Raw genomic sequence first — 25,016 nt, forward strand, 5'->3', positions numbered from 1 at the left:
CAAGATTGACATAAAAAACTGATATTGCATAAGTACGGGTATCAATGAAAACCGTCCTCTCGGAGTAGGCATGTATATGTGACAGCTACTGCTGGTAAAGAAAATGCAGTCGATAAAAAGCTGAGAACAATAAATATGCTTATGTTAAGACTAGTGAGTTAACTTGCAAACAGAAGACGATAGGAAAAACAGGAAACACCATGTGGAACAAAATAGTAGGTCTTGTAAGGGAACGTACGTACACAGAGAAGGCTCAGAACAACAACCAAGTAAATTGGTATGCCATTCTTCATGTCAGTGCGATTCCCTTGTTGATGATAGGTCGTGTCCGGATGAAACTGAAGAAGTAGTCCTGTACACCAATGATTGTATCGGAAACAATAGTTTTACAACACATAAAATAGAATATGATATTTCTTCGATAAGCTATCAAGATTAAAAAGATAAATGAACATGACATGCTTTATGGACCTATGCACTTTAAAGGGTCACACAGTTATCTGCCCATGTCATAGCTTGATTTTGATGCAACTATTAGGCTTCAAGGTAAAGTTAAATGTCACAATAGCAAGTAGAAAATCAATTTACTTAGAATGCTAGAGGGCTGGAACATGTAAAGACAAATTTAGTCAAGCTTGTTTAATCTAGCATACAAGCAAAACCACTAGCAAGCAAGGATAGGATTTACAAGCTAACATCATAACTTGGAACTACTCCTTCCTACGTCTGGTTACAAATTTTATGCAGTAAAATAAGAACTATTATCAATAAGAAGTAGATTAACCTTGAGGGAGGTTTGCAAGTGGGGTCCGACCACCCGTCGGATTGCTATATGTGTTGGGAGTCTATTAGCGTCTGGTACAGTCTGGGTTAGGCACATAGGTTCATAATTCTGCGTCGTTTTAAATTACAATATTAATTCTATAGCCAAAGATACATAGAAACACAGTGGAGATGAGAAGAAAATGTACGAAGTCAAACATTTTGCAAAATATACAACAAAACTATCCGTTCTTAAATAAATCTCAAATTTTCCGAAGTAAACTTTTTTTTTTTTTGATGGAAGATTCCAAAGTAAACTTACACCTTTTAATTTTACATCCCAAGTAGCGCGTCCCATTAGAAAGAAGGCTAGGGCAAAATAGAACTGCTTCACACTCTCACGAGTTCTTCCCATATTCGGCAAGGAACTATCAACTCTGACTTAACATGTGCTCCTTGCCGGCCTCAACCCTCTTTATGCTCAAAGTTAACCAACATGAATCTGCTGCTGCTGCTGCTGTTCCAAAGGGGGCACTTCTATCTTTCCTCTCTAATTAGTATTTGAATTTCTTTTTCTATTTTACTTTGATCTCTTCCATTTATTCTGCTCATCTATGAGTTTACCTAAATTGATTTGTCAAGTGAGTCATTATTATATCAAATTTCTTGTTGGTTTACTTCATGAATCTTGGTTAATAAGTTGCTAGGGTTTCATATTGTCACCTTCCTGTTAAAATTGATGCTTAGGTTAGGGGTAGTCTTTTAAATTTTCTGCTAGTTCTAAACAGATGTATTGTTTATAGCATGGTAGCAAACTCATCTCTTGTCGAATTTTTGTTTGAATCATTTGACGAAAACTAGCATTTACTTTGTTAATGATGATGAAACTTGAAAATTAACTGCTGCCATCAGGATGATTTTATATGTAATCGAGATTAAAGTTTAACCAAGGGTTATTAAATCACAGAAGTTAGTCAAGTACTAAGTTCACTTCTTAAATCCAAACGTAAAGTGTTTAATAAGTTCATCAAAAACTATCAACGCACTCATAGAAATTATGGACATTTCTTCGTCTGAGAACGTTCATTTTATTAAGACACTTGGAAGTGAATTAGATTACTTGAGCGGAAATACCAAGTCACATTTCTAGAAGGTTGTGACACCGGAAGGTTATAAATAGGCCTCTAATTGGGGTTTCATTTGTGTAAGGGAAAAGAAACTAGGGTTAGGGTTTTTGGTTCTAGTCTTCTTTCCCATTGTTCTTTCAACCATGTCGAAGAAAATCACTTTGGTGAGTTCTGATGGTAAAGCTTTTCTTGTAGAGGAGGCTGTCGCCCTTGAATCTGAGATCATAAAGAATATGATAGAATCTAATTGTGCCGACAGTAGCATCCCTTTGCGCAACGTGACAAGCAGGATCTTAACGAAGGTCGTGGAATACTGCAAGAAGCATGCTGAGAGTCCTAACCGGGATGCCGATGAATTGATGACATGGGATTCAAAGTTCGTCAAGGTCGATCGGAAGACGCTGTTCGGTCTTATTAATGTGAGGGTTTCTTATCTTCTTTCTTTGTTTGTTCTAAATCTTGTGATGATTTGCCTATTAGAAGCTTAATTTTGATTGCTAGTATTCTATTATATTTATATATGGTTTCTTTTGGTCTAAACATGAATAATGGTTTGAGTATCTTTTATTTTGTGATTTGAACGGGAGTATTAGGGTTTTCTATTGGAAAAACCTTTTCATGTTTACCGATTGTATTTCTGTTTCTTCTTTTAGCAGATTCATCTTATATGAAGTCAAGATTATTTTATTGCCAAAGATTGAATTCTTAATTGCTTGTGAAAGCGTGGTATCTTCCTCTGGTTGTCAGCATTTGACTGACTCTAGTTTTCATACACATCAATCTAGGCATAACTTACATTTGATGAACTGGTTCATTCAGGGCATTGCAGACTCAGATTATTTGTTTGCTGATGTGTTTAGAGAATTAGTTAATTCATGATACTGAAAGTTTAATTTGTATCTATTTACTTGCAACTCTTGTTGATTACTATGTTTACAAGAATATATTGGCCCGTGATTTATTTTATGAATGTTAGATAAGGAATCATCAAGAGAAACATGGAAAGAGACTTAGATTGCATGACATGAGTTCCTTTTTTGTTATTGATGGGCAAGGGGAATTTGAGGCTCATATACCTATGCTTGATGAAAATGGGGATTAAACGCCTCACCTCCTAGAAGGGAAAACCTTAGAGTCTAACAGTTCAGCCTCGACATTTAATCAGAATGGAGATGGGAAAGGGTAGTGATAAATTTTGACCTACAAGGGGGAATATATATTAAATGAGTGAGAATATGTACATTAGATGTGAAACAAAAAAATAGGGACTTGTTACATCATCCAAGTTTCCCCATTAACTACCACATCTATGAAAGGTATGTCTTTGAACCCCTTAAGTAGACCATAAGAAAACAGAACCTTTGATGTCTTCTATATCTAGTAAGCTGTTTTGGTCAGTCTCCTTGGTATCCATCCTTGGTATCCTCCTTGGTATACTTTAGCAATTCTCTCATATTGATTTTTGACAGAGAAACTAAGAACTTGTTAAAAGATTGAGGGGAATAGACAACAAATCATGTTGGACTGCAATCTGCTTAAGTTGTGGCGAAGTTCTGCAAACTGGTATTAATTGTGTTATATAAGATTATGTGGTTTGATTCATATACTCGATTATTCTCAGTGGTGAGACTTTGAAGAGTATCTCATCTGCAAATTATGATTTATGATAGCCGCTTTTTGTTGTTTGTTTGTGCTTGACTGCTGTTGTAGCATTACTCTGTGAGCTAAATGATGTTTTGTTGAACTTCAATGTTCATATTTTGCTTCACTGGGATCGGCTCCACTCTATTTCACTTGGTATAGTGAATCTTGACGTTCCGAGTGAAGATGTATTACTATATTGGTACAGGTCCTATTGGTCGTCTTATGATCTCTCGATTGCTTCTGATTTACCTTATGGTAACATGATGTTACATTCTGTAAAATTCCGTAAACATCTGCACGAATAGGTTAAGTCAGTGGCTGCCCCTCTTTTCGCCTTATGGCTTATACTCTTCTTCTTTCCGTACTTCTTAACTTCTACCATCATTTTCGGATGTGGTACTTTCTAACATCTCTTATTGCTGCAATTTTGGTTTCAGGCAGCTAATTACCTGAACATTAAGGGCTTACTTGACCTTACATGTCAAACTGCAGCTGACATGATAAAAGAGAAAACACCAGCAGAGATCCGATCGATATTCGGCATCGAGAATGACTTCACTCCTGAAGAAGAAGAAGCTGTTCAGAGGGAGAGCCAGTGGGCTTTCCAATGATTGAAAGTCAGAAAGCATCTGGTACTTGAAATATAAAGAACAAATTTTTCTGCTATATGAAAGCGACAGTATATTCATAGTAGAGTATCGGCTGGAGTAGTAGTTTCTTTTGATGAACTGTTAGTGTACCTTTTGGTTACCGTATGGTTCTGAAATTGCGAATGCTTGCTCCCTTTGTCGTTGCTCTATAAATGAAGTTTGTTTTGGATATTCTAATTTCTTCTGTCTTTATTGTTTTGGGTGTGTGGTTTAAAGACTTGTTTGATATCTATATTTGTATTCATAATAGATTCCATTGTTGAAGTTTCAATAGGGCTGATAGAGAGTGATAGGTAAGTTGGAGCTGATGGCTTAAGAAAGAAACTTTATTTTTATTTTATTTTTCGAAAGCTCTATATTGGCTGAGCTCAAATTGGTCGTGGAGTGATATGGTCCCGCTTAAGTTGACTTGATCCCATCCTGCATCTGAATATCGGTTGTGGTTTTGGCCATGTATGGCTCAGCATCGTCAAATAAATTTTTCTATAAATAATATCGTCACCTGTGTTCGCATGAACTGGAAACTATAAGATTCGGATTTCGGTTTCTCTAGTCGAAAAATATCTCAAACCAAAGTGAGTTTGACATACACGTACAACTATGGTTTTGTACAATGTTATGTTTTTACTATAAGATGTCACGATTCTCATATCACTTACCTACTTCACAAATTAGATAACTGGGTTAACTTTTTTTTTTGTTGAACCATAACGGGGTTAACTTGGAAATCTAGTTTGATTGTATTTGGTTAGATGCACCTCTTAATTGGCGGACTAGGGTGAAATGTTGTTATAAAATTGGTGTTGGGGTCTACCGAATTCAACTCATTTTGAGAAGAAATCGGTGGATTAGGGACGAATTTTGTTACAAAACTCAACTCAGGTGGATTAGAGACGAATTTTGTTACAAAACTCAACTCATGGCCCATCGTATTTAACTTAAATGGATTTGAAATATGTGGACTTGAGTCCAAATTTGTAACAAAAATTGGCCGAAAACCACCTATTTGAATTTGAATATGAATTGAATCCAGTGGTGGTGGTAGAGTTTAATTACAAAATCGATTCAAACTATCCGAATTTCGAACAGTAGATTCGAACCAATTTTATAACTAAATGAATTAGAGTCCACCGATTTTAAATCAGAAACGAAAAGAGAAAGGGTCTGTTGTGGGAGGAGGGATGTTAACATTCTAGAATGTGTACAACCATTCTTTCCTCTCTCTCTTTTACAGTTAAACCGTTTCAGATCTAGTCGATTTCCTCCGGCGAAGGGTCCTCCTTTCGCCAGACCCCGTTAAGGTTTCTTTTATAGCTTCTCTCTCTCTCTCTTACAGTTAAACCGTTCATGGTGGTGGTGGTGCGAATGGGGTCTATGGTAAGATATGGTGGTGTTTAGTGTTGGTGATGTGGTGGTGGCGTGGTTTCTACGGAGGAGTGTAGTGATGGTGATGGTTTGATGGTGGGGGTGGTGTGGTGGTGGTGCGACTGGTTTTTTGGGTAAGAATTGCAGATTTTCCGAGAAGGTGTTGTGGTGGTGGCGTGGGCTCTGTGTGGCGTTTAGTGATGGTGGTAGTGTGGTGGTGGTGGTGGTGAAGAATGGGATTGTGATTAATGGTGGTGGTGGTGGGTTTCATGGTGTATTGTGGTGATGGTGGGGGAATGTTTTGTGGTATGAGAAGATGGTGGTTTTGTGGATGGCACAGGTGTTTCTTCGTCGGGACAGTGGGTGCTTGCAGTGGCGGCGGTTTTTCTGTGGTGTCGGCGGTTATCCGATGATGGCGGCGGTTTTCCGGCGATGGAGGTCGTTTTCCGGTGACAGAAGCGATTTTCCGGTGACGACAGTGGTTTTCCTGTGATGGTCACGGTGGTTCTTTTAGTATTAGTATATTATTTTTGTCGACCTTTAGGGTCTTTTCATTCTCGATCTTTAGGATATTTTCATCTTTCGACCTTTAGGGTCATTTTATTGAGTCGGTGTCTAGTCAATTTCTTTCTCTTTATGAGACACTTTACATTTAAAGGTATGTAACTCTCGTGAAGTTTTCAGAGGAGAGAAATAAGAATTATCATCCATGTAACATTGTGATTTAATCACTTATGAATGAAATGGTTTCGCGTCGTTTCACAAAAAAAAAAACATTGAAAGTGCCTATAACAAAGAGGCGCCAACAACACAACCGAGCTACCGGCAGACGCCTTTAAACTTCCCGTTTGATATTCTTAGGATCACAATCAAGTCCGGTTAGGATCGAACCTAGCAACTAGGTCAGGGTTACCTTGGTCAGGCACTCAGGCAGGCAGGCAGGCAGGCAGGTTTTCGGAAACATTTTTAGTCGGAATTACAGAGAGAGAAAACTGCAACTATTTGCAGCGACTTCTTTTCCATCGGCCGGGTTTCTTTTTTTCCAAGGTAACTCTCTATCTCTCTCTCGTTCTATCTGTGTGTGTGTGTTAGTTATTTTAGCTTAATTTATTGACTAATTTATATGAATGAAAGTTTCTCATTGATTTACCCCCTCTAACCCTTAATTTTGACTTGTTAGTATTTGATCTTGTCTCCAAATAATCCTATCTTCATAACTGAATCTTCTTCTCAGTTCATGAATGTTTTTACATTATTTGTTTTGATGTAGTATATGCTTCGCTGCACCTCGAATCAGTTGCCAACAAATTTTCATGTGACAATTTTTGTTTTTCTATGAGGGATATTAGGACCATTATTAACCTTTTTTGGGTATTAAGGCTTTGATTCTAGAGGGATTGTTCATTTTTTTGTACTATCCGCGATTAGGTAATTTATGTTCTGATATCAAACTATGAAACCTCCATCATTTATATTATAGGTACTAGGAGTACAAGTTCCATAATTTGATATTACTATCTTTGACTACTAAATGGTATCGGTTGTTGGAATTTTCATGGGACTAACTCGGGCGGATTCCGTGGAAGCTAAACAACTCCATTCACTGTCAATATAACACTAACATTTACGATCATAGTGATTTTGTAGTCAATATAATCAGTAGATATTTCTATCTTTACTGACTCAACAAACATAGAACTTAGTCAAGCGGTAAGTGGTCTACATGGTTAGTGATGTAACACCTGTCTGAATACCACCCACATTTCCTTCATTTAGACGCCACACGGGCCCATTGGCTTAGTTTCACATGGTACAAGGTTTTTTACTGGCATGGGCTTGTCCTAGACCAGGCCAAGAAGCTTCCCTACCTGGCTAATCTAGGTGCCCAACCCATCCAAAAAGCCTAGCTAAAGTGTAAGATAAGGTGATACAACCTAGGCCTGGAAGGTCTTCTTAAGCGAAGTAGGACTAGGTTGGGGATTAAGTGTGAAATTAAGTGCTTTACACGTAAAACTTCCGTTTCTCGTCAGTTAGAGTGTTAGACCAATTTTTTTTAAACTTCAGTTGTATCGAAAAGTTAAGCAATCGTTCCGTGTGGGCAAGCAATAGATCTCACAAATCACAATGTCCAACATCCTCACCACCAAGATTTTGGCGAACAGATCACATATTTTGTTATTTCTTTTAGAAGTATCACTTCTGTATTTGATCACTCTTCAAGGTAATTACAGACATGTTCTTTGCCTAATTGCTTTCTTGTAGTTAGGTTTCTCGAGCCTTTTATTTTACAAAATCCAAGCTTTAGCAGCACCGATCTTTAGCATCTAAATCTCCTTGGTTTATCACTTTGTTGAGCTTTCTAACCAAGTTCTGTTTTTCATGGATTTATAAGTTAAAAGCGAAATCTGCACTGTTTATTCTTTCATTTGCTAATGATCGATTCTGGTGTTGATTTTAATTCCTTAGTTACACTTTCCTCTTTATAGTGTGTGTATTATTTATTTGGATACTGTTACTTGTTTAATTGTTTTAGGCTTTTATGTTATATTTAATGGGTTTGTGTGAGAGTATAAGTTGAGATTCTAAGGATCTGAAGTTTTAAGCTGGATTTCGTAAGCTTTGAAGAGTTTCGACTAAATGTGATATTCTTTCTACCTTGACACTGACAGGACTTGCATGAAGTAGCCTACTTCATACACACCTCAAAAACCAGGACATGGCAAGCAAAACGGCACAAAATGTAGTGAAAGCGATTGGGGAATACCAGTACCCATGGAAAGAGAAGCTGGCTAAGTACAAGGATGAGCTCTCTAAGGGTGTATGGGGTTACTGGGAGTTAGGGGCATGGAAGAATCTAGGCATCAGTGCCCGTCATAGGGCTCGTCTCCGTAAAGAAGTTCTCCTTGCAGGTCAAGATTGGCCTTATGATCCAGCAAGAAAAGAGATGAGGAGCAAGAGAAAAGGGCATAAATGCGACAGAATATCTGCTGAAAAGCGAGCAAATACTGCTGAATTGATGAAGAAAATGCCGGATATGCTGCTAGACTACAAGAAGCGTAGGTGGGAGAAGAAGATGAAAGAGGAAGATGCAAAGAAATAAGTAAGGATGCTTAAACATGGTTATTTTTATCTTTTCCTACTTAATATACAATAGTAGTTAGAAATTTGAGGAACGAATGCTGAAAATAAAGCTTCCATGTCATAGAAACCTAGTTTCGTTTTTGTATCGAGAAAACTCACTCTCTTTGTTACTTTGGTTTACCTGCTTATAGCTTTGAACAGTTGTCTATGGAAAGTCTACAATTATAAAAGAAAGCTTTGTATGTCTAGTCCGTCAGGGGTATCACTTGCATTCATCTGCTCTTATAGAAATAGTCCTACATAAATATATGATTATCAAATACTCACAGCATAGCATAACAATCATCTCGTATACACCTTAGTACCTTAGTTGTGATATTGAAAGTCGTAATGATAAAAGAAAGATTTGTATGTGGAATCGATCAGCGAGTATCACTTGCATTTCCGATTCATCTGCTCTTGAAAAACATATAGTCCTACATAAATGTATGATTATCAAATGTATTATCTTAAACATGTTTATCGGCACTTAAGATAGAATACTGAAGTTAAGTATAACATTGCCATGGCATGGTAGCATTGTTTGTCGTTTACTTTTCGTCGTTACTTTATTTCAAAAGGGAAAAATTCTATATGCGATCGCTGGTAAATGTAGTCAGAGCCCAAGGTATATCCAATGAAATCCCAGTTCTCACCTTCCTTACCCTGATTGTCTGATCATAAGGTCCATGTAGTTTATCAAACCTAAACCTAAGTTGTCTAACCAAGGTCACATAGTTTGGATGGGTATGATGAAGTGGGCCATGAATCATGAATTATTTATGACGGTGTACATAGAACTTAATGTCTAGGTTAAAAAGATGTAAGACCCAAAATGTGTGAACAAAATTGGAAGAATCTTAGTACATATAGTTGTCCTGTGATTGAGCTAAACTCCAAATGTGCATAATTGGGTGATTCAGGTCAAGCCACCATCAACACTTTTACCTGCAAAAAAGACTTGAAGTCTTTGAAGTGAAACAGAATTGATAGTGTAGCTTTTGTAGCTCTGGGAGTTCAGTGCCATGTCTTTTTATTGTTGCAGATTTATCAGTTCTTTTGTCTTTTATTTTAGCAATCTTACACCATTATTAATGCATTCTTGATCTTATATGGTATTGTTTGGTTGCAGTAAATTGGGACTGATTGATGATTGCTTAGACTACAGAAGTCCCACAACAAGAGGGTTTGATTTTGTTCGTTGTCAAGGTACTCCTACATAATGTTCTTGATATTGATTCTACAACAATATTGCACCTGGTTGTTGTTCTAAACAATTTTCTAGGGTTACTAGTCCATTTTGATATTAAATCGCAAAAGTCTGTTTTAACCTTGAGATTTCTTCATAGAAGTTCTAATTATACTGGCGGTTATCCTAATTATATACTGACTTATCATGTGAGAGATATGAAGGACTGATTAAACCAGTTACCCAGCACCTTGTCAGCTAGACCTCTCACATGAGAGACTTGGTTGGCTTAGAACTTGTCAGCGGTACTTCTCATGCGACACATGTGAGACGTCTTGTTGATCGTTTACCTTAGTACCTATTAGCTAGACCTTTCGTGTGAGAGGTGTGTATCTACAGACAAATCGACAATATATTAATTTATGAAGAAATGTTGGAGTGGAAAGAAGAACTACCATAGTGAATGATTCTTATGGAATCTGTGGGGAGACATGCACAATCTGCTTTATCTATTTATGAACTGCACCTGATTTCAACAATTTTTGTACTACACTCACTGATGCATTTACTTGAAAACATAAATGAATTACCACCATACTTCTTCAATCCTTTTCACCCTCATATACCCTTTTTGTGTTCCATTCCCATTACCCTTTTATAGAGTAGAATTCTCTCTATGAAGATTTCTCATCCTCATATATATATATATATATATATATATATATATATATATATATGGGCTTTAAGTTAATCTTTGTATTTAGTGTTTAAACTTATCTGGCTTTCCACATTAAATTTTGACTTCTACCTTCCCTATTGGTGGGTGGTAAGATGGGGACCATTCAAGTCCCTACCAAACATATGGTGTCTTGTTCCTTGTGTGTGGGGGGACTCCCCCATCCATCCCCATGGATGTGGGAAATGCTTGGACCTCTTTCCCACTTTCCAAATAGTACCTCAAGCTGCTGTCCTACTCTGTGTGTATTAAAATTAAAAATACTATTCAGACCAACAACTAGGCTTTTGGTACAAAAACCAATTTGGGTGGATTATTATATGTAATAACCATTTTTGGGTGAAGTATGGCTGATAGGGCAAAAGGTCATTATTATTCTATATATACATTATACTCATCCGAGTCCCTTTATGTTTGTTTGTTCGAACTTGCATTTAACTAGACTAGACCAAATTATGGGTATTTCAGCAAGAAAGTAGGTTATCTATATAACCAGTGAGAAGAGTATCTCTTTTAGAATAATTTCTCTCTTCCATCACAAAGATTAAACCATTTCAAACTTATTTTCGACGGTCGAAATTATATCTCATAAACTTATCTTTAAATTCTCTTCAATGGTTAAGATTAGACTTTTCAATGTTGCTTCAAAAGATTGAGATTGTACCTCTCAAATTTATCTTGAAACCCGCCGCAATGAGTAAGACCTCACTTTCCCAACTTGTCACATAAGTTGAGATTACGCATCTCGTAGAACTGTTTGTGCCTAGCGGACACGTGTTATACCCTCCTCAAAACATAACACACAAAATAGATCGGATATTTGAGTGAGATGACAATAGTGGGCCTCTACTTTCTAAGTAAATACCAATAAGAGAATAAAAGAGAGCTTTAACAACTATTTCCATAGCTAGCAAAAGTAGCTTTAACTCAAGAAAACCAATGGACTAGACGAAAATTATATGTTCCCCCCCTTGTGGGGTAAGTGTAAAAGTGACCTTTTTTTTCAATTTATGGACCAACTTGCTTGTTTTTTTGGGAAGATCAAGTACCATCTAATTATTTAGGGTTATTTCCCTAATGGCCCCCTACTTTACAAGAAATACTCATATGGCCCCCTTCCGTTATAACACTGTACTCTCTCTGTTCCATTTCTTTTCTCTCTCCTCCAGCATGTTTTCTCTCTCTGCCACCTCGTTAAACCAGCCACATCATCGTCTTCACCGGCAGGGTCGCCGGCCGGTCAAATTTCCGGCCGGCGACCTTCAAACTTTTTTTTTTCTCTCTCTTCTCTCTCTCTAAAAAAAATTTAAAAAAAATTCTCTCACCTCTCTCTCTCTAAAAAATTCGTGATTAACAGACCTAGCTCCGGCGAAGGTTTCCCTTCGCCGGAGTTTAGAGAGAGAGAGGTGAGAGAATTTTTAAAAAAAAAATTTTTTTTTTTAGAGAGAGGGAGAAAAAAAAAAAAAATTTTGAAGGTCGCCGACCGGCGACCCTGCCGGTGAAGACGATGATGTGGCTGGTTTAACGAGGTGGCAGAGAGAGAAAACATGTTGGAGGAGAGAGAAACGAAATGGAAGAGAGAGAGTAACGGTGTTATAACGGAAGGGGGCCATATGGGTATTTCTTGTAAAGTAGGGGGCCAGGCAGGAAGCTGGTCACAAAGTAGGGGGCCATTAGGGAAATAACCCAATTATTTACTTACCTACTTCTTAGTTAGGCCTGGGCTTTATAGTTAGGCCTATTATACATAATAAGATAGAAAATGATGGTAGCTAAAGAAATGATGAATATGATAATGACTAACTTGATATTACCAGAGCTTCATTTCTTACAACCAAGCAAAAGAAGAAAAAACAAATATAGTTTTCACCCAGCTGGCTTGATTCCCCCTTCTTTCACCCTAACTAGCATATAGAAAGATTATACTGTAGTAAGAACAAACACCAAACACTTTCTCTCTCTAACTAATAGTAAAGTCTTGATTATGTACTGAATGATAAAGAAGAAACAAAAAAGCAGTAGAAATTAGAAGAAACAAGTGTAACAAGAAAGGGAAAGTGACAGAGGAAAATGCTTCTTAGAATGGAGCTGTTAATGATCTTTTAAGATTAGCCTTTTTTGGTAGTTGATTAGCAGAAGCTGCTGCTAAATATAACTGCCCACATTCATAATAAAACACAAATATCAAACAATCAGAAAGTAGAAAAATCATAAACCTAAAAAAGTAAAGTTGAAACAGAGTATTTTTGTTGTTTTACCTGCTGATGTTGTTTCCTTAGTTTGGCATTCTCTTCACTCAAATGTGCTACTTCAAGCTCTAATTCATTTGCATAAGCCTGTTTTTCAAATACCCATTTACATTTTAGAGAGAGAAAATGTAGATAGAGAGAGTATAGAGAGAGAGAAAGGGGGAGAGTGCCTGTTTTCGAGCTCTGGATCGAGCAGCTGATTCACGGTTCTTGATCATCCTTTTGAACCGTCGATCACCTGAACTATCATCATTATCAGATACCCTTTTCTTGTTTCCAAAAGGAGACGAAGATAAACCAAATGGATCAAAATGTGAGTTTGAAACAAAATCATTGCAATGGTTGTTGATTTCCATTCTTGGGTAGGATGGAAGAGTATGATCATCATCATTATTCATGTTTTCAAAGAAAGGAAATTCAGGGCCTGAATTCAAACACAAGGGAGGTCCAGGTGGAGGAGGAGGAGCCTGGTTGTTGGTGGTGGATGTTAATTGTCTTCTTGTTGTTGATGTTGGCACTGCCATTGGTGGTGGTGGTGGTTGTTGTGGGTCTTTGCTAAAGGGTTGAGCTAAAAAGTCTTGAAGCTTCATGCCTAGAAAGTTGGTGGTAGTGGTGGTGGTATTGGGGAGTGGTCCTAGATCTTCATCATCTCTGTTGGAGCAGTGATTATGGAGAGAGTAGGTAAGATTAATGTCTTTCCAAACTTCTTCCATGGTTGTTCTCATAGGGTTTGGGCTTATAAGAGATGAATGTGATGAAGAGGAAGAGGACTTTGATGAAGAACAGGAGACTCTATTGTTGTCATCTCTATATGACCACATCAGGACAAGTATAGAGAGAGAGGGAAAGGGTAATAAGTTATGAGTATAGAGAATAGCTTTTAGAGAGATGAGTAATAATGGAAGGAAGAAGGTTTTATGTTCTTTTCCTTTCTAAGAAGAAGTTGGAGTGTATGTATATATATCTATACATACATAGAGAAGAGAGAGAAGTTGATTGTCCAATTGGGAATAGGAAGAGTTTTGTGTTTGTCCATGTATGAACATAGTAAAGTGTTACCACTGGAACAAGCCCATCCTCTAAAGACATGAACAAAATTGTCTATCTTTTCTTTTCCTTTGCCAAATTGACTCCTTCCATATATATTATTTCGTAAAAAGGCTATGAGGAGTTCTACCCGTGGAGTTTGTCAAAACCTCATTAATCGATCTCTCAAGAGCTTTTACTAAAAATTGGTTTGTACATGTTTGTATAGATTTGGAGGATTAGTCAAAACTAACAAGTTTGAATACTTAGTAATTTTGTGTTCTTGTTGCAATAAGAAATCATATGAAAAGACTAAACCAAAAGCAGTGGCGAGGCCAGGATTTTTTTGGATGTGGGGGCACATTTCAGTAAAATGACATAACAAATTTATATTCTAAAAAAATTACTTTTGTTGGTTCATAAAAATTCTACTTATTACATAGTTATAGTTGTCCTCGACGAGTTTTCATTTTCTGAAATCGTTGCACAGTAACTTCATTTAATAGTATCAAATACATCATTCTCGATGTATGCAAGTAAATTATCGTTCACCCATTCGTCTCCCATTCGATTCCGTAATCTGTTTTTTACAATATTCATACCAGAGAACACTCTTTCTACTGTAGCAATTCTTGTTCCATTGGTGGTGATGGCAACAAAATATCTATCCATGGCTGTGATGAAGATTCAACTATTCCAAAGTTTCTTGGTTGTGATGAAGATTCATCCATAATTTTTCGCATAAAATATCTATCCATGGCTTCCGGGGAATGTAAGTAACATATGTATAAAGTTGAATTAGATTACGGACTTAAACGAATTCATTGAAAATAAAAAGATTAATTTAAATCAATAAGAACAGAAAAGAAAAATTATATACTTGTCTTCTTTGATGTCACGAGAAAGAAAACGGATGAGATTGTGGTTTGTAAGAAAACTCGACTAGCAAAATTTATATAACTTCTTAAAATTATTTGTTTTCTATTTTGGTTAGAATTAGAGTTTAAATTGGCAAGTAGTGGTGTAATGGAAAGTTAGTTTTAATTAAAATAGAAAGCTAAAGTTTAATAAAAATAAAATTAGTAGTTATAAAAAAATTGGAAACTAACTAAAAGCAAGGAAGTTCAACAAAAAAAAAAACTAAAAGCAAGGAAATTAAAAGTTTAAGAAAGCTATCTAAAGTTTAACGGTCATAACCTTCATCAAAAAAAAAGTTTAATGGTCATAATGGTCCACGCCACATCACTGCTCAATTGCTCAGTCCACAGTTTACACGGTGTGAGAATCTGTTCAAATGGGTCTTTGAAATTTAATACTATTAAATTGATGATGGGCCTTGGGAATTTAATATTAAATGATGATGGTGATAGGAATTAGAGGCACCCTCAACCTGAGTCTAAGCCTATTAATTAAGGAGCTCACATTTGGGCCATGGGGGCACGCGCCCCCACGGGCCCCTATGTGGGCTCGCCCCTGACCAAAAGTGATTTAGAACCATTCACTGAAGACAATTGTTCTCGAAACAAAAATAAATTGGAAAGCACAAAATTTTGGGGGGTGAAAAAACATATTTTCCTCCCGAACTCCCCGTGTTTTTTTTTTTTGTTCTACATCTTCTCACCACCACCATCATATACGTCTCTCTCACCTAACATCGTAATCTTCATGTTTCTCTCTCTTTATCTCTCTCTCTCTCTCTCTCTCTCTCTCTCTCTCTTCAGGTTTCGAGAGAGGGGAAGGCCTTTTAATGGAAGAAGCCTTAGCCTGGATTTGGGGGTTTCATGTCTAAACAGAAGTATTTCGGACCCAGCTCTAAATGAAGAAACGAGAAACCCAAAAAGAGAAAATCCAAAAAAATTTGTCCAAACGTATAGGAAAGTTGGTGGCTTTTTTGTTATGAGGGGAAGTTGGTGGTTGGAATTTAGGAGAAACAAAGGAAACCCCGGAAAAATTTCCACCCAAAATTCATACCAAGACAAATTTTCTTGTTTCTCCAAAACGACTACCGCCGACAGAAATAGTTGTAATTGAAAATTCTTTGATGTTTGTCCTGTCTGTTTATCACTTCATTAGCTCTTTTTATCATTTCCATTTTGAGTAGGATTGGTAGCATAGTTTTTAGCCATCCTGTCCATGAATTTTTTTTATTTGTTGTTGACATGTCCATGAACTTTGTTATCCATTTTGTTTGATTGCATACCAAAAATAACTATATGAGTAATGAATCCTACAATGGGATTACATCCTCCAACACATTTTCCCACTTTTGTCTTCCACTTTTTTAAACTAGATACCAGCTATTGAATAGTCTATACTTGTTCTCCTGTACTTCTCTATTTTTTTTGGTATTTCATCTAGTTGTGGGAATTAGCAAACTAAGGTGTTTCAATTTTAAATTGTGTCACTAATAATCATGCATAACGACCATGACTGAGAAAAGAATGATAATATTAGTATTTTAATCACATATGTTGTTAACTTATTAAACAATAAACTAGTTATTATTATTATTATTATTATTATTATATTAACTTCATAGATATGTGAACACTGTACTCTTTGGACAATAATAAAGGATAAGAGTATATTACAGACACAAATAATACATGGGCAAACTCTTCTTTACTTATGAAGTAAATGACATGTGACTTATGAAGTAAATGACATGTGACTCGAAAATCCTTCCAAGCATGACTTGGACGCATATTTCTACTGGGTCTCGAAAAGAAAAATGTAGAAAATGAGCATGTTGTGCGAGCAGTCGGGAGGCGTTTGAACAAGTTCTTTTAACCATATATAATTATTGACATAGAAATGCTAGAACAACAAAAGATTTTGACAAAATACGTTGTCAACTGATTTGGCGGTTGTGATTTAAAATTTTGACTACATCTGGACCGATGTTCAAATCACAACCATCACATCAGCTGGACAACTTATTTTGTCGAAATCTTTTGTAATTCTAGCATTTCCCGTGCACCAATGGTATGTCCCGCCACTCTCTAGGTTGAATTTGGATTGAGGTGTGAGATCCGACAAAATTTAGAGAGAAAAAGTTAAATGTTGTCTCTAAATCATGTCCGGCCGTAGGCGTCCGAGATAGTGCTTGAACATAAGATCATTTTCCTTATTATATATAGAATATTTGTATACATGGTTTATACATAGAATAATTGTATTATGGAATAGTTTATGGGGAAAGAGGAAGAGGAAGAGGAAGGTACAATATGATGGGCTGTGGCTGCCGCCACTATGGCACACGCGAAACTTACCCACTCACCATCACCACTTTCTCTCTCTCTACCTTCCACAGATGACACACCATTACTCTCTCTCTCTCTAGTCTCTACTGGTATTTAGAAATTTATGCATTAGAGAAGAAAAAGGGTAGAATTTGAAGACTTTTAAAAATGAAGAGGGAGGAGACACCTTTTTATACAAAGGATAATCTAATTAGTTACATGTCTGACCTTATTAATAATGTACAGAGACAGTAGAGAGAGAAAGAAGAAAGAGATACTGATTCGATCTGCTGCCTACACATAACCCAACCTTCACACTTTTACTGTAATAACTCTTTGGAGTCTGGACAAAACACTGCACTCTGTCTCTCTCTCTCTCTCTCTTTTAAGGAGATTGATTATATCTTCTTCCTCCAACCTGGAGGAAGGACTAGAGTCGAATCCAATCACAAATCAGGATGAAGGGTGACTGCTAAACATGGTCATTTAAACAAGTTTTTAGAGAGAGAGAGAGAGAGAAAGGGGTCTTGTCTATTGTGAAGTGAGTTATCTCACGTTTGTAATGGAGAAAACCGAGAGAGAGTAAGCTAGAGAAATCGATTAACCAAGAAGACTTAATGGATACAAATATGATTATATTTCTCTGTAAGTTAGGGTTTACACAATGATGTATATATATAGGTATACATTAGATAAACATAAGGGAAATACATAAAGATATATAGCAAATCTAGGATAACTATGGTTGTGATCTTTTGGTGAGGCCGGTTGGTTGGGATCGTGCATGCCTTGCATGGGTCGACTTGGGTCGACTGTGGAAGTGCTCGGGTGGCCGGTGATCATATGGGTCGGATACCCATAATACTCCCCCTCAAGTTGGAGCGGAGAGACAAAGAACGCCCAACTTGCCAACTGTCTTCGAGAAAGCTTCAGCTCCTAAAGGTTTAGTAAAGATATCCGCCAGCTGTTCCGTTGTTGGTGTATATTTTGTTTCAATGAGTTTCGATTTCAGCTTTTCACGAACGAGATGACAGTCTATCTCAATGTGTTTCGTTCGTTCGTGAAAAACAGGATTATCGGCAATATGAATAGCCGCACGATTGTCACAGTGAACAGTCATAGGATAAGAGTGATCAATTCCTAGATCCTTAAGGAGATATTTAAGCCACTGGAGCTCACAAGTTAAAGTGGCCAGGGCGCGATATTCTGCCTCAGCAGAAGAACGAGCAACAGTCTGCTGTTTCTTGGATTTCCAAGATAACGGACTGGAGCCTAGCATTGTGAAATAACCCGTCGTAGAACGACGAGATGATGGACAACCCGCCCAGTCAGAGTCACAATAGCCAGAGATATGTAGAGAACTGGATGATGAAAGGAAAATGCCATTGTCCAGCGTGCCTTTGATATAGCGAAGAACACGATGAGCCGCATCTAAGTGAGCGGAGGTGGGATTCTGCATGAACTGACTAAGGTTATTAACGGCAAAAGTAATATCAGGTCGGGTAACGGTTAGATAAATTAAACGACCTAGTAATCTACGATAAACAGTAGGGTCAGGAAGAGGGGTGCCATCAGCGGAAGTGAGACGTAGTTTCTGTTCCATTGGAAAAGGCGAAGGACGAGCAGCAGTGAGACCCGAATCCTGAAGGATATCAAGGGCATACTTGCGTTGACATAAAAATATGCCAGAGGAAGAACGAGAAACCTCGATCCCTAAAAAATAATTGAGGTTACCCAGATCTTTGATGGAAAAAACTTTCCCTAAAAAAGATTTGAGCTCCGAAATTGCTTGATCATTATTTCCAGTAATGATTATGTCGTCAACATATACAAGAACATGAATGACGATACTGGAGTTGAAGTAAGAAAACAGTGAATAATCGGAAAGTGATTGAATAAACCCTTTTTGAATTAGGGCGGATGAAAATTTCGAAAACCACTGTCTTGAAGCCTGTTTAAGACCATAAATGGACTTATTTAGGCGACAGACGCGATTCTCCCCCTGAACGGAATAACCAGGAGGTAATTTCATAAAAACCTCTTCATCGAGGTCACCCTGCAAAAATGCGTTATTCACATCAAGCTGGTGGAGAGGCCAATGTTTAATGGCCGCAAGAGAGAGGAGGACACGAACGGTTACAAGTTTAGCAACCGGAGCAAATGTGTCATGATAATCAAGACCTTCGATTTGCGTATAGCCTTTGGCCACTAGACGGGCTTTGTAGCGATCGATTGACCCATCAGGTTTAAATTTTATCTTATAGACCCACTTGCAACCAATTGGTCGTTTGTCATGTGGAAGGGTGACTAGGGACCATGTGTTATTAGATTCCAAAGCATGAATTTCTTTAGTCATTGCATCCCTCCAATGGGGAAACTTAATTGCTTGAGAAAATGACGATGGTTCATTTTCAGATAAGACGGAAGCCAAGAAAATCTTGTGAGTGGTGGAAAGATTAGTGGTCGAAAGTGATGATGATAATGGATAACGTACATGGGAAGGTGTACTAGAAAACGGGAATACGCCGGTGTTGCAAATGTAATCATCCAAGTGAGAGGGTGGACGACGAGTTCTTTGTGGCCGGGAAGAAGTTTCAGGAATGTCGAGTTGAGGGGAGTGATCCATGTCATGGTGCTGGACTGGAATGATTGGAGAACTATCCAAGATAGCTTGATCGGCTACTGCCGAAGAGGAGGAAGTGCCTGTAGAATTGGGCGTGCCTGTAGAATCAGGCCCGCCTGATGACGTATTCGAGGGGGTGCCCGAAGAGGGTTCAGCAGCAGTGTTTGTGGGCGCCACTGAAGAGGACCCAACAGTGTTGTCTGTTGCGTCTGTGGGCACACCCGACTGGTCAGAGACCAAAGTCGTACCAGTGGGCGAAGGGGCCTGTTGCGGAAAGGTGAAGGACCCATCGTCTTCTATTGAAATAGAAGGTGTCGGGTGAGAGACAGGAAGTGGGACAGACGGTTGTGAAGTCATTGGAAAGGTTGATTCATAAAAAATGACGTCACGGGAGATTACGATACGATGTGTTCGTAAGTCAAAGAGTTTATAGCCTTTCTGTCCATGTGGATATCCCACGAAAATAGCCGGATTGGCTCTAGGATCCATCTTCGTAGAAGGGGAAGGTAAGCGAGCAAAGCATAGACAACCAAATACTCGAATGTGGGAAAAGGAGGGAGGTGTACCAAGTAACTTTTCATGGGGAGAAATACCACGAAGAATTGGTGTTGGGAGTTTATTAATTAAATAGACTGCCGTTAAAACACATTCTCCCCAAAAGGAGAGTGGGAGATTGGCTTGAATTCGAAGAGAACGAGCGACCTCTAAGATATGACGGTGCTTACGTTCAACAACCCCGTTTTGTTGAGGGGTGTAAGTACAACTTCGTTGGTGGATAATTCCATGTTCGGAAAACCAACGTTGTAAATCGTTACTCATGAATTCAGTTCCATTATCGGAACGAAATTTTTGGAGAAGCGGGAAAACTAATGTATTATCCCCGGAATTAATTGTTTTAATTTTTGTTTGAAATTGAGTAACAACGTAATTAAAAAAATGGTTAATCCAAGTTTTAGTCTCGGATTTGTTATGCATGAGAAATACCCATGTTGATCGAGAAAAGTCATCGATAAGTGTCAAGAAATATCGACAACCGGAAGTAGAGGGTACCGAAAAGGGTCCCCATACATCCGCGTGAATGAGTTGGAAAGGGTGAGAAGACGTCGAAGTACTAATTGGAAAAGGTAGTCGTGTTTGCTTTGATTGAGGACAAATAACACACGGAACATTATTTTTATTAATAATAGATTGCATACAAGGAATACGAGAAGCAAAATACTTATAACGAGAAATAGATGGGTGGCCTAGGCGCCAATGCCATAAATCAAAAGAACTAACACAACGATTACTACTAGAAAAAGAAATTGAAAATATCCTAGGTTCCGTGTGGAGAAGATATAATCCTTCATGGCAATCACCAAGTCCAATCGTCCTTGTCGTTGCTAGGTCCTGAAAGACACAAGAAGAAGATCCAAACGTTACTACACAATTAAGTGATTTAGTAATTTCAGAAACGGAAATAAGATTAAACTTGAATGATGGAATGTGGAGAACATCACGAAGAAATAAAGTAGGGGTAAAACGAATCGATCCTATGTGACAAACACGAACTCTAGTCCCATCCGGTAGTCGTACAAAGTAATTTGGAGGGGCTAACGAGAAGTCGGAGAACCGTGATAGGTCAAAACAAATACTCTTGGCTGCTCCGGAGTCAACCACCCACGGGGCAAAGAAAGTGGACTTACCTGTTAAGTTCACTGCTGGATCGGTTTTGGTGGAGGTGCCTGTAGTCGTCTGCGAGGAGCTGGGCTGGGAACGCTGCTGTTCGATAAGACCGAGAAGATATTGGTACTGGTCCAGTGACATGGAAGTAGCTGAAGGCACCACCGAGCCTGTGGTGTCGTTAGAAACCGAACCCGTTAATGGGCCTGTTCTTTGTTTGGTCGGGTAACCGTGTAGCTTGTAGCATGTTGATTGAAGGTGGCCGTGTAATTTGCAAAAATCACAAAACGGCCGGGGTCTCTTCACCCTTTGTTTCTCGAATCGATCGGTACGGTTACCCGGTCGGCCATCATTGTGACCGACGGCGAAGGAAGCAGCCTCAACGGTGGCGGGAGAAGTGTTATTGATTGTTTGTTGTATCTCCTCTTGCTTGACCAAGGAGTGAATCTTTAATAGAGACGGGAAGGGATCCATTAATAGGATTTGACTCCTAATGTTCGAGAAACGGTCATGAAGACCTTGGAGAAATTCCATTGATCGATCTTGATTAGATCGATCAATGATTGACTTTCCATGTCCGCAGATACACGGATCAATGGTCATGAGAGAAAATAATTCGTCTTGGAGGGATTTGAGACGAGTGAAATACGAAGAGACGTCAGAACCCTCCTGTTTTAAAGAAGCAATCGCCCTCTTGAGTTGGAAAACCTTAGGGGCGTTGGTTTGATGAAAGCGATCATGGAGATTTTTCCATATATCAGCTGCAACATCATCATAAAGGACAGAATCACGGAGATTAGGATCAATAGAGTTAGTGATCCAACTTACTACCAAATCATTGCAACGCTCCCAAGAGTGGAGTTCGGTTGGATTGGTAGGTTTAGGAATAGTTCCATTGACAAAACCGAGCTTATCTTTGGCTCGTAATGCTTTGGTCATCCCTCTAGACCATGAATGGTAGTTATCTCCACTAAGTAGAGGCGTTATCATCACCGTAGTAGGTGAGTCAGAAGGATGAACGGCAAAGGGAGAAGATGTCGTTGAAACCGACATAGTTGTCTCAGAAGCGAATTCTTCAGGAGTCGTCATTGATTAAAAAAAATAGAGAATGGCTCTTATACCATGTGAAGTGAGTTATCTCACGTTTGTAATGGAGAAAACCGAGAGAGAGTAAGCTAGAGAAATCGATTAACCAAGAAGACTTAATGGATACAAATATGATTATATTTCTCTGTAAGTTAGGGTTTACACAATGATGTATATATAGGTATACATTAGATAAACATAAGGGAAATACATAAAGATATATAGCAAATCTAGGATAACTATGGTTGTGATCTTTTGGTGAGGCCGGTTGGTTGGGATCGTGCATGCCTTGCATGGGTCGACTTGGGTCGACTGTGGAAGTGCTCGGGTGGCCGGTGATCATATGGGTCGGATACCCATAATATCTATGGAGATTGGAGAACAACACATGTCAGCTCTGTATCTGCTGCCCTTCCCACCTTCCTTCCTTTGGTCATTCATTTCAGACATTTACTTCTTATTTTGAAACCAAAAAACATGCTTTACCCTTACATGTTATTTTTTCTAAGACACCCTTATATTGAATCAATATAATTCATTCTTAAAGACTCAATGAGAGAATGTTTCTTTTCCACCAAATATGTCATTTACTTTTTTTTTTTTATGAGAAATATGTCATTTACTTATTTTAGAAGTAAAAAGTATTTTGATTTACATGTATGTAATAATTACTTTTGATACTTTATAATCAAGGGCAGAGCTAGGATTCAAAGTTATCCCGGACTAGTCCAAAATTACTTACAAACAAAAATTTCATTTCTAAGCAGTATTTAAAAAGTAATTTTGTCGAATACGTAAAATTTAGTTGGTAGTTCAAACATAAATTTTTTTAAAAAAATTAACCTCAACAATTTATAATGTACGAGATCATTAATGATTTGGGAATAACGAAGTAACTAAAACATAACTTTGATGAAATCTAACAAAAAGGGTAAAACTTGACTTAGCACTAAAAAATGCATTAGATCCACAAATTGGGGACTAAAAGTGAAAATAAATAGAACATAAGGGGCAGAATTACTTGAACAATTGGAAATAGAAAATACTGAAATTGAGGACGAGGGGTTTCAAACTCGTGATGGGTTGGGCGTTACGCAAAGCACATGACCAACTGACTCCGCCCTGGCTACCATTACATATAAGGGTGCAGTCAGGGGTCGCCACCCCCTGACTCCGCCCTTGTCCATAACATATAGTCAAAATTATGTCATGTCCTGCAAATGTTGTCGTTGGTCAGTTGACATAAATTCTAAAAAAGTTGAGTTCTCAAGTTCAATGCTAGATTCTATGGCTTGTTGAATTTGGTTATCAAGGTATATATACATGTATGCATTGAAAACAAGATTATTAAGGTAAATATATTGTCTTGGTGGAAATTTTAGAACATCAGTAGAAGAATCACTTTATTGGTGCATACAAATGATACAATTATGTCGGTGGCTTGATCAACACGGTTCGAAATCAAGAAAAAAGTTCTCGTGGAATTTAGTAAAGTTTCTTTATTATAGTGATGGTACTGCAATTGCAGACACAAACTTATATAGTGTGTCTCACAATAACAAATGAATTGGTATATAGATTCTATTGCTCAAATATAGTACTAGATGAACCATGTGATGTCTCTGTTTCCACATTCCCCCCCCCACCCCTTTTTTTTTTTTGTTGTTGAGAGCATATTTGATTCCCCTTCTAAACCAAAAAAAGAAAGGAAAGGCAAAGAAGACAAAAAACAGTTGCATCACCTTCTGGAAAAGATGAATCTATAAAAAAGAATAATTTGGGAAAAATACATCTTTCATTTAGTAATTTTTAAAACAACACGTCAAATTAGTTTTCTCTTCCTCCCTGAATGTAGTTATGAAAACAATCGTTTACTTTTCTTTAAGATAATACTATATGATTTAAAATTTAGATTAACTAGATTTAATATAAGAAAATAGATGTTATGCATGCAATGTGGATAGAAAATAGCACGGATAGAAATACATGAGAGGGAAAGCGACGTAGCACAAAGAGAAGGAGGTGAAGGAAATGGTGAGCAAGAGAGCCCCTTAATGCCATCTTTGTAATTTATACCTTTTCTCTGAAGTGATATGACAAAAGAAAAACAAGGGTAAAACTGGAGGTAAGGGTTGGGATGGAAACGTAAGATAGAAGTGATTTGGAGGGCCAAATTTGCTATTTGGTAAAAATATGGAGGTCAAAATTATGAGTTGATCACAACATGGGCCAAATAGGAAGTAAACCCTTGAAAAGGAAGTGGTGACAAATTGAAAGTGATTTCTATTGACCAGAGGGTAAAATTTTGTTCCAAAAATGATGATTACATCTAGCTTCTACTTTCATTTATCAAATTTGGTTAATCACATCCGTACGTTTAAGTGGTACCCTTGTGACAGAGATGCGATGCCCCTCATCAGGAATAGGGGACCTATTAGATAGTGGTTTCTTGTATTGAAACTTTAATGAAACAGTGGATATCTCTCCTCCCAAACATACAATCCTCTCACATAAGTTCACAACACATACAATTCT

General features: G+C 37.8%; 3 protein-coding genes across 5 annotated transcripts; 2 read left to right on the forward strand and 1 right to left on the reverse strand.

Annotated features, from left to right (window-relative positions):
• Positions 1-1,101: 1,101 nt before the first annotated feature.
• On the forward strand, positions 1,102-4,454 carry LOC147533747 (SKP1-like protein 1B). Of its 3 annotated transcripts, none has more exons than XM_086647022.1 (3): positions 1,102-1,403; positions 2,085-2,308; positions 3,971-4,454. In XM_086647022.1, the coding sequence occupies exons 2-3, from the start codon at positions 2,123-2,125 to the stop codon at positions 4,142-4,144; spliced, it is 360 nt and encodes a 119-aa protein (XP_086503148.1). In that variant the 5' UTR covers positions 1,102-1,403; positions 2,085-2,122; the 3' UTR covers positions 4,145-4,454. The 3 variants fall into 3 exon arrangements, with proteins under 3 accessions (XP_086503148.1, XP_086503147.1, XP_086503146.1); XM_086647020.1 differs by having other exon boundaries at positions 1,103-1,319; XM_086647021.1 differs by having other exon boundaries at positions 1,102-2,308.
• Positions 4,455-6,332: 1,878 nt separating this feature from the next.
• On the forward strand, positions 6,333-10,050 carry LOC147533748 (uncharacterized). Its single transcript, XM_086647023.1, has 3 exons — positions 6,333-6,595; positions 8,218-8,648; positions 9,801-10,050. The coding sequence occupies exon 2, from the start codon at positions 8,265-8,267 to the stop codon at positions 8,646-8,648; it is 384 nt and encodes a 127-aa protein (XP_086503149.1). The 5' UTR covers positions 6,333-6,595; positions 8,218-8,264; the 3' UTR covers positions 9,801-10,050.
• A 2,309-nt stretch (positions 10,051-12,359) lies between these two features.
• On the reverse strand, positions 12,360-13,798 carry LOC147533749 (bZIP transcription factor 27-like). The gene is made up of 3 exons (XM_086651132.1): positions 13,013-13,798; positions 12,852-12,929; positions 12,360-12,748 (listed from the first exon to the last, which is right to left on the reverse strand). The coding sequence occupies exons 1-3, from the start codon at positions 13,661-13,663 to the stop codon at positions 12,671-12,673; spliced, it is 807 nt and encodes a 268-aa protein (XP_086507258.1). The 5' UTR covers positions 13,664-13,798; the 3' UTR covers positions 12,360-12,670.
• Positions 13,799-25,016: the final 11,218 nt, after the last annotated feature.

This window comes from Eschscholzia californica, unplaced genomic scaffold (assembly GCF_041429995.1).
Source record: "Eschscholzia californica isolate CP2 unplaced genomic scaffold, dmEscCali1.0.p SCAF_6, whole genome shotgun sequence".
Classification (NCBI taxonomy): domain Eukaryota; kingdom Viridiplantae; phylum Streptophyta; class Magnoliopsida; order Ranunculales; family Papaveraceae; genus Eschscholzia; species Eschscholzia californica.